The sequence below is a fragment of the Monodon monoceros genome, unplaced genomic scaffold (assembly GCF_005190385.1).
Source record: "Monodon monoceros isolate NGI ecotype Baffin Bay Population unplaced genomic scaffold, NGI_Narwhal_1 Super_Scaffold_16, whole genome shotgun sequence".
NCBI classification, from domain to species: Eukaryota; Metazoa; Chordata; class Mammalia; order Artiodactyla; family Monodontidae; genus Monodon; species Monodon monoceros.
The window spans coordinates 88,557,351-88,574,947 of NW_021703772.1; the positions used below are offsets into that span (position 1 = coordinate 88,557,351).

At 34.8% G+C, this 17,597-nt stretch overlaps 1 protein-coding gene across 1 annotated transcript in view; it reads left to right on the forward strand.

The window, feature by feature from the left end:
- The window catches only part of LRP1B (LDL receptor related protein 1B), a 1,820,879-nt gene that overhangs the window by 1,098,863 nt on the left and 704,419 nt on the right, over positions 1–17,597 (forward strand). The window contains exon 18 of the mRNA XM_029226108.1: positions 2,498–2,614. Within this exon, the coding sequence (XP_029081941.1) occupies positions 2,498–2,614 (117 nt within the window). The remainder of the gene's footprint in view (positions 1–2,497; positions 2,615–17,597) is intronic.

The following is a 17,597-nucleotide window of genomic DNA, read 5'->3' on the forward strand; positions in this document are numbered from 1 at the left end:
GGCCAATACAAATATATACTTATTTTTTTCCAAGTAGGCATGGTTTTGTTAAAATTACCTAGGAACTTTGTTGATTTAGCCTAAATGTTAGAGTAATTTAGCAGAAAATCCATAGGGTTAACAAAATAAAATAATACAGGAATATTGAACCCTACTTTAAAATTTCAACATTGAAAACTTCAGAATCATATGTGTTTGTTGGGCTCCTTAAACTCTGTTAATCTAAAGCAACTTATTTGTAAAAAGGGAAAAATCAGATATTACATAAAATATTTTAGATTCAGGGCCCTTATCCACATAATCAAAGCAAAATACATACTGTAACAATTTTCCTGGTCTTTCTAATTATAGCCACTGAGAATAGAAACACTATATCCAATCTAATGTAACAAATCAAGCCAGAAATGTTTCATTTGTTTTTCTCAAGTTATCCTTTAAATATTCACCAAAATAGGTATACATCTTTACATAGCAAGTACACTTTTCTTAAAGGAAATAACTAGTATATGACTTTTAAGAAATTATTTTAAATGACCTCTGAAACCCTAATTTATGGAAACCCATTCTACTGTGTTCAGATGACTTTGAACCATACTCTATTTTATACCAACCATCAGTATTAAAGTTCACAGGGTGTTTTGATGAAATAGGAACACATCCTTCTGTCTCTCAAGCCCAGGAAAAAAGAGGACATCTATGAACTAAGCAGTGTTCTCTAATCATAGCCACAGGAACTCAGACCCTAATTGTTCCGCAACTGTCCAATCTTTATCTCACCCAAATATTGATAGGTCTGAGTGTCCCCTTCCCAACATTTCCCACTCTTTCCTTTGGTCCAGTAAAAAGAAGGAGTGCTGGTATACTGATAACTCAGGAAAACAGGTTTGTAGCTCAGAGTAACAGAAGGAAAAAAAAAAAAAAATCAAACATTTAAAAATAAGTATGTGATTTGCAGAGACATGGAAGGACCTAGAGATTGTCATACAGAGTGAAGTAAGTCAGAAAGAGAAAAACAAATATCGTATATTAATGCATGTATGTGGAATCTAGAAAAATGGCATAGATGATCTTATTTGCAAAGCAGAAATAGAGTCACAGATGTAGAGAACAAACATATGAATACCAAGGGGGAAAGCTGGGGCGGCAGGGGGGATGAATTGGGAGATTGGGATTGACATATATATACTACTATGTGTAAAATAGATAACTAATGAGAACCTACTGCATAGCACAGGGAACTCTATTAGGTGCTCTGTGGTGATCTAAATGGGAAGGAAATCCAAAAAAGAGGGGATATATGTATATATATGGCTGATTCACTTTGTTGTACAGCAGAAACTGACACAGCAGTGTAAAGCAACTATACTCCAAAAAAATAAATAAATAAAAAATAAAAATAAGTATGTGACAAACTAAGACCCGGGAAAAGAATTAGGGAAGCTATCTAGGCTCTCATGCTTTCAAAAGTTGATCTGATCATAATAGAAAAAGGCAATCAAACCCCTTGTAGAACATAACCCCTTCACTGAATAATTTTAAAGCACTGCCTTTGGCTACCAGAGAAAGCAATGTTCCCTGTGTGTGTTCATTGAAACCCTTAAGAGAGCCCAAAGCAAAGTTCATTAGTATACTTTGATTAAAAAGTCATACATTTTGGGGGCTTCCCTGGTGGCGCAGTGGTTGAGAATCCGCCTGCCGATGCAGGAGACACGGGTTCGTGCTCCGGTCCGGGAAAATCCCACATGCTGCGGAGCGGCTGGGCCCGTGGGCCATGGCCGCTGAGCCTGTGCGTCTGGAGCCTGTGCTCCACAGCAGGAGAGGCCACAACAGTGAGAGGCCCGCATACCGCAAAAAAAAAAAACAAAAAAACAAAAAAAAGTCATACATTTTTATATAACTGTGCTTAAAAGTAAGCTTTAAAAAATCCATTTTAAGGCTAAATGTATGTTTTAGAAAATGTTTTCTGCATTGTTGAGCCATACTTGAAATCATTTGGAGATCAAGAAATAACTGCATTGAAAATGTTAGAGGACAAAGACAATTCTGACCCCATAATTGGAAACCAGTTACCCTGATAGCTCCAACTCCTTCCTCCTACATTGCAGCAAGTTTCTTGATTTATTGAAAAAGGCTATGCAAAATTATTTTTCGTTAATTAAAAGTTGGATGAAATTTAATTCAGCCATATATTCATAAGCATGTGCTGGGCAAAAATTGTAAAATAATGAATTCATAGCTTCGTTTATGGAAGTGTGTGAGGATTACAGAATATCTTGTCACTTAGCATTCATTTTAATTGAAGGGCAAAGCATGTGAACTTTAGAAAAGGCAGGCAAGCTGGCATTTCCAAAAATTTAATAAAGGTTTATTTTAAAAATATGTAATAGAGCAGCGTAACATCTTATGTGTGAAAGGGTAATTGCATGATCTGTTTTATCCTTAATGTTGTTCAAAAGGCCTCTAAATTTGTTCTTTGTACATTAATTGATCATTTTAGCCAGAACATGCCAGGTGGACCAGTTTTCTTGTGGAAACGGGCGCTGCGTTCCCAGAGCATGGCTGTGTGACCGGGAAGATGACTGTGGGGACCAGACCGACGAAATAGCATCTTGTGGTAAGTTGTGAGTGAAACATGCTATTAGTGGAGACGGTATCACACAAGATTCTATCACTATAATCTCTCTTAAAAGGCTATTTATTTCTCTATAAATACAAGTTGACAAGGCAGAAGATCTGTTACTTTTTATTACTGCCTTTTGGGCCTGAGTGTGTACTTTAATGATAACTGCAGAATATGTCCCATTCATGAGGCAGTAACCATATCCTTGGCTAAAATAAATGGATCCAAACATTGCAGATTTTAGTAGGAGGTGGTTATTATTAGGCTAACAGGACATTCTCAAATGTTCATTATTAATCTTATGTCTATAATGATTAAATTTTTCAAACTGAATAGCTCATCGAGTGACATTTGGAGTAAATGAGGAGGACATGTTTCTTGTTTGTATGCATGTTATACTCTTGGAGCAATAAACTATACAGGCTGAGAATACGTAGTTGGTAAACCATTTGTTTCATTTCTATAGTTGTATAATTCTGAAGGACAAAATTTTTATTAGTTTAAAATGTTTTTTATTAAGAACAAAATTCCTAATCACTTTCCACTGATCTTCCTACTTATGAAAACAATAAATATTTATTATTACATAAAGTTGCAAATTTAATTACCCCCATTTGTACCCATGTATCAGGAGGTTGTGTTATCATTTGTCTCAGTAATGTATAGTGAAACATAGTAAAGGAATGAACCAGGTTTTCTAAGGCTTGTACTTCATTTCAGGCATGGCTATGGATTTTTAAAATTACTATGGGGAAACATAAGTTAGACATGCATAGCACATTTATTAAAATAGAATACAATTGTGTATATATTTTTAATAATTTGACCCCATGTTATAATATTTGTAAGAGTAGGGAAATAAGAAGACAGTTTTGTAACCCTTCAATTTAAATGGCTCTGTTTAGGGCATGCATTCTCTGTTTACCTAAAATTTTATTTTTTAAATGTTTTTTTATACTAGACTAAGTCCCTGTAGACATTTGAGTTTATAGCCTCTGATAAAGTAAAGATAAAGTAAGTATTACTAATTGACAGTTGACATTGTAAAGAAGATAGTAGAGATGTTGCAAAAAAAAAAAAAAGCAATAGAGAATCATACAATTAATTGTACATTTTACATGTAGAATTTCCAAAGCCTGTGATTGAACAGTGTATCCTCTCTCTTTTCCAATGTCCAGACCAATCATGTGGCTGGGTCTGCTTCTAGACAGCTCTATTTTTTAGAAAACCTTAAATGCTTTTCTGTTCTTAGTATCTCCATCCAGAGTATACCAGAAAGGTAATGAGAAACCTGAAAACATTAAATACAGAGAAACCCTGGAATCAAAGTCCCAAGTCAGATAAGAAATGCCATGAAAACAATATAGACTAAGAAAATACATAATGAGCTCTTTAGAGAATTTCGATTAAGACTTTGAGCTGACTTATTTTGAGTAACAGGTCTAGAGTAAGACTTTTTTCTTTATTTTAATGATAACTTAATTGAATCAAAGGAGAAAATAATTACCCTAAAATTTCAATAATAATAAAAATAATTATGCTAGCAAACTAACATAATTTTCATGAGGGGAGGGGAAAAACGGGTCAGAGGGAGTCCAGACACATACTTTCTTACTGAATCTTTACCACAGATCTGTTAGAAGCATATTACTGTCCACGTTTTACAGTTAAGGGAGTCAAAACTTAGAGACATGAGTAACACGTGTGAGATCACAAAACTAGTAAATAGCAGGACCAAACCATGAATCCAAGTGTGCTTGAAACTAAAACTCAGCCATTTCAGGTTGACCTTGTTTGGGAGCCAAGGACAGGGTGCAAATAGGGGGCAGATAATGCCATTATATTATACATATCCATAAATATTTAAATGCACACCCACCTATAGTGAGTTTTATTCATTGGTGTGTTGGTAAATCTTTCAACATCTCCTAGTGGAGAGGAGCCCTGATCTAGTGTTTGCCTATTTTTGTGGTTTAAATACTTCCACCAAAGCCAATATCAGGTTGCCAACATGACGCTCTGAATGTAGAATTGGGAAAAGATGTGCATACCAATATACAGTATTTCTGTGGTACAGATAAAATTGACATAAATAACTTCAAAAGCAAAATAATTAGAAAATTATGAACCTTGAGTATTAATTACTCTTGTTTGCAATGTTATTTATTTAATTATAAATTTATATTTATTATTATTATTTAAAATAATGGCTGTGTGCTTAACAACTGACTCATAGAATCCTTGAAAATTTAAGAATCAGCTCTGCAAGCTGGTACAGATGCCTCCAGTACACCACAGGATATGTACACATTATGAAATTTAGTTGCCAAATAGTATAGTTCTGAAATATAGAAATTTTAGAGAATGTCAGTAAACCACATGGGTTAGTCTCAGCACCGTTTCTTCTTTACAGCATAAGAAACATGTTTCTCTCCAAACATGTTCCTCTCTTTCATAACATACATTTATCTCTCAGATTGTCATTTTAACTCAAAATCTATGTCAATAGAGAAGCTGATAGTGAAGCTCTGGTAGGCACAGTCTCACTTTTAAAGTTGTAAGGGAGAATGGCCTGAATTTCTGTCATAACAGAAATTATCTCTGCACTGAATACAGAATCACAAAAAAATTGTAAATTGTTTAATTCACTGCATTTATAAAAAAGCCGTCACTCTACTTGGCAATAATCCAGAAATAAATATAGATTTAGCTAATTTTCAGTTTTATTAAGCATCATTGTAAAATTTGGACTGATCATATTTCACTTTTCCGTTTGGTGTTAGCCAAGTTCCCATAGATTTAATCCAACTAAAAGACTCTGCAATCATTTTTTTTTTTACACTTCAGCTCCATGAACCACCTCTGTTATGTTTAAAAACTACTGTTGACACTGAAAAGAATATTAAAATTTGGCTTTAAAAACATGAGAAACCTATGATTAGAAATGTTTCTGGTAGTAATTAGGAGCTGAAGGTACTGTGACGGAGGGTCAGATTTTCAGTGGAATTCACTGTCACCTGTTTACAAACCTAATTCATTCTAGTTACGTTTGCCTTTATAAATTAATTGCACATTTTAGGTTGAGATTATATGTGGGCAAGCACATAACTAGGAAGGCCCTTGAGTATTCTCTCTTAATCTTTAAAGAATCTTTTAACTTTTTTAGTAGGTTACCTGTGCAGAAAGGAGAATCTGTAATTTGATGCCGCAAATGACAGAGGAAATGTTAAAATTGTGAAGTTAGTCTTAGAAGTATGTCAAGGAACTAAATGGTCAATCTCGTTTCAAGGATAGGATTTAACACTGGCTCTCAACTTTAGCTGTCAATTAACAAATCACTTGAGGAGCTTTAAAATTACCTGCCCATGCCTCACCCTAGGCTCCTTAAATAAAAATCTCTGGGGATAGGACCCAAGGATCAGTATTTTTAGTGCTTAACAAGTGGTATGAATAGACACTCAAGTTCAAGTACCTTTAAGGCACCAGTTATCACCCTTGAGCAAGCATGGAATCTCTGGAGGGCTCATTAAAAAACAGAATGCTGGGCCCCATTTCCAGAGTCTCTGATCCAGTAGGTCCTGGGTGGCGCCTAAGAATTTACGTTTCTTACAAATTTCTAATTGATGTAGATACTCATGCTGTTAGTCCAGAGACCACACTTTAGGAACCACTGACTTAAGGGAACCACCATTCATATTTGATTTTATCTAACATATACTTGATGACATAATTATGTTTATATATGCAGAATTAATTTATGATGGGAGCAATTATCCAGACAAATATCATTCCCATCTCCAAATTAAAGCATTAAATATAAGGATATTTCATGATTAAATATAAGAATATTTCAAACAAACTTGCATTTTTGCCCCTTGGACAATTTATAGTCAAAAACAGTATAGTTGTTTATTTTTAAATTTAGATTAACAATCTTTGGGTTGTTCTATCTTAGAGGTATTTCCATATAGCTTACATTTATTATTATTTTTTAATAAATATGTCTTGATGTGAGTTGGTAACTTCTGATCTGTTCAAAAGATTTAACTTTGGAAACTACCTAAAGTTTATTAACAGATTGAAAGATAATTCAATGGGGTATAAATAAAAATCCACTGAGATTTGCAAAGTTAATATTATTCCATCTTATGGATCTTTTATCTTTGAAGATAGTAGAATTCTGTCTCATGTACTTGGAATCTTACCTTTAAGTATACTTATAATTTTACTCTATGTAATTAAGGAGCAAAGAATATCAGAAGGAGAATTGGCAAGTATCAGACACAAACAGAAGAGAGAGAGAGAGAGCTATCAAAAAGAAATCATTTCCTGGTTAAATCAGCATAAATTGTATCAAAGATATTTTCAACTATATTATTAGAAAAACAAAGTTCCTGATTTTAAGTAAAGTATTATTTGTTTAATTACAAATAATACAAAGAAAAACTGGATATATGTTTAGCAATTTTAATTAATGGGAATTATTAACCCAGTGGAGTACTAATAAAATATAATAATTGTCAGGAACTGCTTTGCCATTCTTTAGTAGCATCCTGGCAGACCCAGTGACCCTGGTAACTTTTCGTTTCTATAACTTGATTCAACCCATTTTAAAACTCCAGTATTGGGGCTTCCCTGGTGGCGCAGTGGTTGAGAGTCCGCCTGCCGATGCAGGGGACACGGGTTCGTGCCCCGGTCCGGGAGGATCCCACATGTCGCGGAGCGGCTGGGCCCGTGAGCCATGGCCGCTGAGCCTGCGCGTCCGGAGCCTGTGCTCCGCAACCGGAGAGGCCACAGCAGTGAGAGGCCCGCGTACCGCAAAAACCCCTCCAGTATTTTATCTTAATCAAAGCTTTCTCCTCCCCATTGCCAGCTAGACTTGAGGTTCTAGGACCTTGGATGAGAGGGGAATGTGTTCTATTTTTTCACTGTCTACTTCTCCTCTCTTTACTAGCCTTAGCTCTTCAGGAAGAGGGGAAAGATGGAGGAGATAGGTAACATCTTTTTAAGTAGGTCTAGTGATAATCTTCTCTCTGCTTCTCTGCATGTCATAGCCCTCTGACACATGAAAAATGCAGCTCTCTTGAAGGGCTCTTATGTGAGATTTTCTGAGAGACCTGAGGTGTCACCCCTCTTCAGAGTTCCTTGAACTTTCTCTTTTTTCTCTGTTTTCTCTTCTTTTCCCTTCTTCAGAGTTCCCTCACATCTAGACCTAGATCTCTTTTATCCCCATCACAGATGGTATACCTCATAGTCTTAAGTTGCTAGAATTCCCTTGCTTGGTGGGCATCTTCTTGGTTGCATTATCAATATGACAAAAGAAGTTTTGCTATCTTTTGCTGGGTCCACTTTATTTTTCATCTCCCAAATGTGAGCAGGCTGCTCTCCTAATGACCCATCTCTTAGACCTGCCACCACCGTCCATTTTTTCTTCTTCTTCTCTCGACAGGGTAAAATGGTCAGTCTACCTCTTGAGCAAATACAATCAGTTCTCTTTTCTTATACACCCCAAAATTGTCATGAATGATTCTCATGGAGTCTCTCATGAAGCTACACAGACTGAATCTGTAACTTTGTCCACAGGATCACTCTTTAGATAACCAAAGGCACATGATGTCAACCTAGACTTTCTCTTTTCTAAGTTAAACACAACACTTCCTTCAAATTTTCTTACACGAACATTTGTGGGCTCTTTCCCTACCCATTGCCCTATTATGCATATGCTTGGATTTTTAATGACCTTAGTAAAATTAATGCCCTAAAACAAGCAGTTGATGTTCAATGGGTACAGAGTTTCAGTTTTGCAAGATGAAAAATTCTAGAGATGTGTTGCACAACAATGTGGATATAATTATCACTATATAGTTAACACTACTGAACTGTATACATAAAAAATGGTTAAAATGGTAAATTTTTTGTGTTTTTACTGCAATTTTAAAAAAAAGTCATGGCCTAGAATTGAACAGAACATAGTATCTCATATGTGGTATTTATACAACAGATTATAGTGGGCTTATTACCTTCAGTAATATAGTCTTAGATGGCAGCCTTATCATGTAACTCACATGTTGAGCTCCCAGTCAATTAAAATATCTAAGCTTTTCATATAGACTAGATCACTCCTTTGGGGTACTTCTAATATTTACATTTCAACATTCTTTTAAGTTTTATTTTGATAGTCTTCTGATTCTTCCTTACCTACATATTTTAAAATATGTGCATGGGTGAGGTCCTTTCCATTTCATACTGTCACTCTTAGACCTCCTTCTCTGATGACTCTTAACCCTTTATCCAATTTTGTAATTTTGAATCCGTAATGCTAATGATGTCTTCCAGTTTTGTGTAATTCAGAGATTTGATAAGCATAACTTTTAAGGCTGTAACCAAATCGTAGTGACAAAGACATGAACCTTTTGGAAAGTAATTAAAAACATCCTGGGGAAAACTGATCCAATAATTAAAACTCTGTGGATACAATTTTTAATCAAGTACTCATCCACTTAAATTTACTGTCATCTCATCTTGCATGCATGATACTTTCATTTATCATCATAAGACTTCTCAAAAATTTTGCTAAAAAGACAGGAACACTCTGTTTATAGAATTCTTATGATATATACTTACCTGAAAATTGTAGCAAATAATTAAAGTTAGTTTGACATGAGTTAATTTTATTTTACTCATGAGAAAAGTCTCTTTAAAAATGCTGACAAAAAATGTTTTAACAAATTCATTCTAAAATTATAGTCAGAGATATGTGCAAACTTCACCTCTCTATAGTTTACAAATTTTCACTCATTTTTGGAATTGGGACAATATTATTTACCATTTTCCAGTTTTCATTCCTCTTTCCCATCTTCCACTTATTTCAAAAAGACTGTCAATATTCTGAGATTAAAAATGTTTGATGTTTTATTACTTGTTTGATAACTTGTCTCAATATGATGATAACCATTTTTAGAAATTAGGTAATATATTTTTCTCATTTCTTGGACTTAGAGCTTTAATTTCCTCTCATTCTTGTTTGTTCTTTACTCTCCAATCTGGCAATAATTACTTTTATTAAAATGATGGAAACCAAAGAAATGGAAAAGTTCTTTTTCCTGCCTTTATCCTTCAAATGTATGCTTTGTATCCCAGATGGTCTTGTTCTGTTTTTTTCTTGTTCCATACATTTATATTTAAACATTCTTATTATTTTTGTTTAGAAATGGTATGCAAGCTTCTGTTAAATTGTCTTCCCGTTATTATTAGGTATGTGACACGCTTTTGGATTTGTCTCGGCTTACGATTCCCTTTTTTGCACATACTTGACTAATAAGGCTCTGTATGCAGAAAAGGAGGAGGAGGTTAAGCAAACCTTGATGGAGTATATTAAAAGCCACAAGCAGAAATAATTAAAAACAGCTTTTAGTTCCTTGACCTAACTCAGCATTCCCCCAAATTCTTGCTTGAGAATATGAATCACCTTGGGTACATATTACTGATAAAGATCCCCAGGTTTCTACCTGCCTTCCACAAAGATTCCCCATTCAATAGGTCTTGCATAGAGTCAAGGAATCTGTATTTTGGGAAAATCACCTCATGTGATTCTTATCCCAAGATAAGACCGGAGAATATAAACTCTGTGATTTCAAATTCTCTACAAATAAGAATTTGATAGTGCTACTGCAATGAATTATCACAAACATAATGGCTTAAAACAACAGAAATTTATTCTCTCACAACTTTGGAGGCCACAAGTCCAAAATCAAGGTGTCAGCAGAGCCTCCTTTCAAGGGAATCCTTTCTTGCCTCTTTCAACTTCTGTTGGCTCCTGGCTCTCCTTCACTGTTCCAGCATAACTCTAATCTCTTGTCTCCATCTTCACAGATTCTTCCCTGTGTCTCTTTCTCTTTCTCCTATAAGGACACCAGTCACTGGATTTAAGTTCCAGCCTTAATCTAGGATGATCTCATCTCAAGATCCTTAACTTAATTACATGTGCAAAGACCCTATTTCTAAATAAGGTCACAATCATATGTACTAGGGTTTAAGATTGGACATATCTTTTTGATCCATACAATTCAGTCCACTACATCTGGGGAACTTTATTATGCCCTATACCACCAATTGAATTATAATGGAGGCTCAGGTATAGGTAGTTTTAAAAGCTGAACAGGTAATTCTAATATGCATCCAGGTTTCTGAAATACCCTCCTAATACCTATTAATTTAGTCCCTGCCTCCTGGTTAACTTCTCACCAAATCTCTCTATAATATTCCCCCAGTCCTCAAATTCTCTTGCTTTTCCTTTGTATCTAGAGCTCTGCACTAACAGAAGTAATTTGCTGGCTCACTAGCCACTGGGCAGTAATAATTATAACCGCCTCTATGGTGCTGACAGAAACGCAGGCCTTTAAATCTATCAAAAGTAAACATGAATTCTTCAGAGATTTCAGCAGCATTGATTTCCTCATTGGTTATACACACATTGTATATACATATACACACATATATATGCACACACATACACACACATATATGCATATACTCAAACATATATATAAATGCAAAATCTAGATAGTACTTGGTATCTAGTATCTAGTAGTCATCCAATAGAAGATTTCTTTTTTCTTCCTTTCAAATAATTTTCTATTCTCAAATGAGAATAGATAGATAGATATTCTCAAATGGAAATATATATTTTCAACTGGAGTTAGAATTGGCCCAATTGAAATTAGTTCAGAAAATAGCAATATTTCCAAATCCTTATTTTCTAATATTAAATTTAGTGTTTTGAAAGATGTCAGGTTGAAGTCCTATATTGATCCAGGAAACATCATTTCTATAATGCTGAGTTGGCATTCTGCAAACAGAAAGCTATGTACATATGCCAATATTTGAATCACAAGTTGCTGTTTATTGCTATGATAAGATCTTTTCTAACATTTGAGCAGATCATAGGTGGCTGAAGTTGGGACCCTACCCCAGGGTACTCTGCCACAAAGCAGTCAGGATGTAACTTCTGTGAGTCCTCCTGAGCCAGCATCCTTTTCAGAGCCTCAGCATCCTTTCAGAGCCTCAGCATCCTTTCAGATCCTCCTGAGCCAGCATCCTTTTCAGAGCTTCAGCATCCTTTCAGATCCTCCTGAGCCAGCATCCTTTTCAGAACCTCATCCTTTATTGATCTGCTCTCCAAATATTGTGACATCAGCTTTTCGGTTCTCTAGAGTTCACCAAGTCAGGTGTTCTCACCTGCTATGTTCTAGATGCCTGGGTCATAAGAGAAGACAAAAGGCAGAGTTTCTGTTACAGGTTAGGGGAGAGAAGAAAAAAAAAACATACCTCAATCAGCAAAAAGACAAATAAAATAATTAAAACCTATGACAAGTGCTACGAAAGAAATAAGAAGCTAATGACATTTTAACCTGATGTACTTATGTGTGAATTTTCTAAATATTGATGCATTTTTATAGCAAAAATTTATACATATCCTCTTCTTTCATATGTATAAATTCTTACACAGGAGGACTATGTCATTATATGGTACTGAAATTCTAGGTTCAATATATGTCCATAATCTAGTCCATCTCTATCCCTATTTTGTATATAACTACATATATTTGTGTGTGTGCGTAGACACACACTTAGCTTTAAAAACTCAGATAATATATAAAACAAAAAAAAAACTAGTAGTTACTTTACCTCACCCTTTTCACCAACTCCAGTGGCAACCGTTTTTAACTCTTAGCCAAGTTTTCTGGTTACTATTTCCATTTTTTCAGTAAAATGTTTAACCACTATTTCTTGATTTCCCAAAATTATACTTGTCTTTTGGCTTCCTCTTAACTAGAATATTCTGTAAGTTAATTTTAAATTAAAGCTGTACAAGTAAGTTAAATTTGTACAACTTTAGAAAATAATGTGTTGTCATAATAATATAAGAAGTTGTTACTTCATGATGTAGTTAAAACCAATGAGAAACTATATTGAGAGAGTGGGAAAGGGAAAGTGTGGAGTACAAAAAGAAAGTAAAATTCTCTCTTTTTTTTTTTTTTTTTTTTTGTGGTACGCGGGCCTCTCACTGCTGTGGCCTCTCCTGCTGCGGAGCACAGGCTCCAGACGCGCAGGCCCAGTGGCCATGGCTCACGGGCCCAGCCACTCTGCGGCACATGGGATCCTCCCGGACCGGGGCACGAACCCGCGTCCCCTGCATCGGCAGGCGGACTCCCAACCACTGTGCCACCAGGGAAGCCCCAATTCTCATTTTTAATAAAGACATTTAGAAAGGTATATAATTTTCAAAATTTGATTAGTAAAATATTGCTTATTGGTCAGCTTCCATAAATATACGGAAGACTATATATCAATCATTTGTGATTTTCTTCAGTTTTAATCAAAATGATTATAATGTAATTGTTGCATGAGAAAAAGTCTGGTATAGTATTTCTTCTTCGGAAACTATTGAGACTTGCTTCGTGGCCAGGGAATTGATTGTTTTTGTAGAATTCCCTTGTGAACAGAAGAAAAATGTGTATTTTTTATAGGTTGCTGTAGATTTCTTTTGACATATAGATGGATAGACAGACTGATAGATGGATAGATGATATTACTCAAGCTTATTAATTTTTTTAATATTCTCTGTGTATTTATATTTTTTCCTGTTTAAGGATAACTTAAAAAATAAAAGCTAATTTCTCTGAAATGTTTTTTCTTTTACATGTAAAATGGCAATAATAAAAACTATCTCATAGTAGTAGTTTTATAGTCATGAGGATTAAATAGGAACCACATATAACACCAAATACAGTGTTTGGGTAGTTAAGTACCACTCTTCCATTGGTTAGTTGGTAGTACTAATTCCCCTTTTTCCTTAATTCCATGCAATGATTAACATCAATGCTGATCTCATTCTATAAGATGATTTAAAATATGGGACGATTTAAAATATCTCTCATAAATTCTGGGAAATTCTAAAGAAGTATCTTTTCAAATATCACCTATCTCCATTTTCTCTCTTCACTGTTTTTGGAACTGTTAGGTTAGTGTTTGATCATTTTAGTCTGTCCTCCATGATTCTTAATCCCTTCCACATTATTTTTAATTGCATTTGGGTCTTCGTTGTTGGGTCTTAGTTGCTGCATGCGGGCTTTCTCTAGTTGCGACGAGCGGGGGCTACTCTTCACTGCAGTGTGTGGGCTTCTCATTGCGGTGGCTTCTCTTTTTGCAGAGCCTGGGCTCTAGGCGCACGAGCTTCAGTAGTTGTGGCACATGGGCTCAGTAGTTGTGGCTTGCGGGCTCTAGAGCACAGGCTCAACAGTTGTGGCACACAGGTTTAGTTGCTCCGTGGCATGTGGGATCTTCCCAGACCAGGGCTCAAACCCGTGTCCCCTGCATTGGCAAGCAGATTCTCAACAACTGCACCACCAAGGAAGTCCCAATAGTGATCATTTCTGAATCTGTCTCTCAAGTCTATTTACAGCTCCTAAAGTTTCACTACTTCTATCTTACACCATATTGTAGCCATTCTGAAATTCTTACAGTTTCTCAAACATTTTATATACTCTGACTTCTAGGCCTTCAGAAATGCCATCTTTCTGGAATATTGTAAAAGCACTCATTTTCCTCCTGTTTATCTGATTTAACCTGAATCTATCATTTGTATCCGCTTGTACAACACTTCCTTTGGGGCACAATATCTAAGATTAGTTTAGATGTGTATGTTGTGTGTTGCAATAACACTTTGTACTGCCTGTATTGTAGCATTTTTCAGAGATTTATTAAAGTCACTTCTTTAATTATATTACAAATGTTTTTCCTACCAGATTGTAAGCATTCTGAGAAAAGAAAATGCTGAAAATTGTATTCCCAGTGCCTAGTACCATTCTATTCTATTCTATTCATCCATTCATTCTAGGTGATGTATCTCTAAGGCCTAGAACTCTGTCTGGTATAAAGTTTTCAGTAAAATATCTTGAATGAATATCTTGAACCTTTGCAGTAGTTTTCTACTCTGTTTCATAGAGTTGGAACCTGGGGTCAGGAGTATTAAGTAACTTTCCAAGGTCACATATTAGTTAGTGATAAAACCAGGATTTGAACTCAGGTTTGCTTACCTATAACGTTTATATTCTTTATACATGGCATCATATGTGAGATATAAAATGAGGTTTTTATGTAACAACAATGAAAGAGCATCAAAATGAAGACGATTTGGGGTACACTGTTCTCTTACATTTTTCTCCAAAGTGTATTTACTCTATTGGATCTTTGGAAGTCTGTCCTATATAAGTACCAATTCTCTGGAGCCACAAGTAGCGTCAGTAACTAGAAATGTTATATATTTTCTCAGAGGCTATAGTCCTATAATTGCTATAATCTTATGAAGTACTGGTATTTTCCATAACTATAATTTAATTATATGCTTTGGAGTAGGTAAAAGTCAGAATTGGAGTATAAATAGAAGACGTAAACCACAGGAAAAACAAATTTTTCATCTTTACCCCAGTATTTCTTTGATATAATTTTTAAGGGTATTGGTATGATCATCAGGGTATAGTGAAGAAATAATATATTTTGGACTAGTATTCACATTTTACTCTGACACTTGCTGGTTATGCAGTGTATCCTTAGGCAAGTTATGCTGTTCTGCAAATTTGGGTTAGTAGTAACAATTGCAGGGCTGTTGTGAAGAGTGTAAGTAATGTATATGTGGCTAGCCTAGTACCTCTTCTCAATAAATAGTAATATATAATGTGAGTATTATTGTCTCTTTCATGTTTATATAACACTTTCCTAACCACAGACTCCTTTATTATTCTTAACATTTATTTTAATTTGAATCTTCTATACATTTTCTACACACTTAATCATGAAGGTCAAATTCATATATATAGGATGTGTAATATATGCTCTCAAACAAACCTGTGATAACTGTATTTTGAAACTTCAATAAGTTACTTATAAATATTCATATTGGGGCCAAGGAAGAGGAATAAGTAGGAAAATCCTATATTAGAGACAGGAAAAAAACATAAATTGGATCTGAAATCTACCTCACTGGGAAACATTTCTCTAAGCTTTGTATATTAGATAAATATTAGTACCATACCAACCATGATTACCCTTGAGAGAAAGAGAAAATTGTTGCCATTTACACAATAGCCTACATAGAACCTGGCAATAAATTTTAGGTGAAAGATATAATAGATAAATTGAGCATACTACCTGCAACAATGGAAGATTTTTTAACAGTCCATTAATCCATATTATATATTCTATGAGGCTGAAGTAACTGTAGAAATAAAATAGTTTTCTTTTCCTTGCTGTAATTTTAACATGATAAATATTCTTTGACTTTGGATCTTTGTGTCTCAAGGAAGATCAAAAGTCAAAGAATATTTATGCAAAATCAAGAAAGAAAAGCTTATGTATAACATTTAAGTCTTTACCAAATATAAGAATTCATAATGATATTTTAACAGAACAAGTATCCAGAAACAAACTGAAATATTGGATTCTATTTTCAACTTTAAAATTAACACTAATATGGAAGAACAGGGAAAATGTTACATTTGCTTTAAAAAGTTTTTGTTTTATTTGTTAGGAGAAAAATATGTATTGTCATTAGATCTCATTTCTCTATCACCATCAGATACTGGTTATAGGACACTAAGGAGTTGTGGACACAGTATTTTCCAACATTAGTGAAAAATGGGTGGAGGCCTATATTAAACTTTTTTGATGGAACTCTTTCTAAAATGTATTTTACATTTGACTGCATTATTAAGCAGAGAAAAGCCCAAGATAATTTTAACATTTCTTTATTTGTTAGTTCTTTCATGTATCTGAAATTCAGTTACTGTGTTTTATAGGAATGCTGTGATAATCCCAGGAGTTATTCAGGTGATGAGCCCTGTTTGTTCCACATTAAATTCTTTTAGAGTGTTGTGCATTTCCAGATAATGCTTCTTCTGACTTCTTGATCTTTAGGACTTAAAGGACTCAAGAGATCATGTTACAAACCAGGAGTCTGTGACCAGAGAGGCTATGTGATTTACCGATAAGGAAACAAAAATGAATCATTAGTGACTTTACTCTGCTGCATGTGTCCATTAAATTAATACCTTCATTCTTTTTAGTGATTTGCCCTATGCTTTCTTCTAGTTCCCAATTTTTTTTTTCTCTATAGAATTTACCTATTGGTCCTATAAACTCAGACAACAAGGTTTCCAAGAGAAACGATGTAACTAAAAATGAATTAGAAATGAGGTGTAGTTGCTTAAGAACATATATGCATTATATGCATATGTTGACCTAAAACAAATAGACTGCCAGATATTTCTCCACTAAAGATGGATTTATTCGGAATCAGCAGAGTATTGCAATTCAGGGTCTGCAACCATGGTGAGCCACATGCAAAGCCCCATAAAGGGAGGAGAACACTTTTATAGAGGGGAAAAGGAAGATGGGAGGCATATAAAAACAGAGTTCATGACTTTTCATCGCCAGGAAAGAAAAGGAGTCTTCTTCTTGTTGGGCTCAGCTATCATCCCAGGGTGTGAGAGCGCCCCCTTCTGGTCTCCCAGCTCTATTTAATTGAGGTTCCTATTTATTAATTTTTTACACATGCATATATGTTGTATTTACTGTGGGCAGAAGATGTATGGCTCTCCTTTTCTTAGAGAGTGAAGATACACTGGATTTTCAATTATTTTATTCATTTTGAAAGTTTTTACCTTTACGGAGCTAATTTCCAGATTCTTTTTTGGGCTGGTTTTTAGACTTAGAATCTAAGAAGTGGATAGAATCTTAAAGGTCACATGGGAAATTTCTCAACAAATGGTACACCTCATTTAATTGTGTTTCGCTTTATCGCACTTCATAGGTATTGTGGTTTTTACAAATTGAAAGCTTGTGTGTTGTCAAATGATGGTTAGCATTTTTGAGGAATAAATTGTTTATTAATTAAGGTATGTATGTTTTTTAGACATAA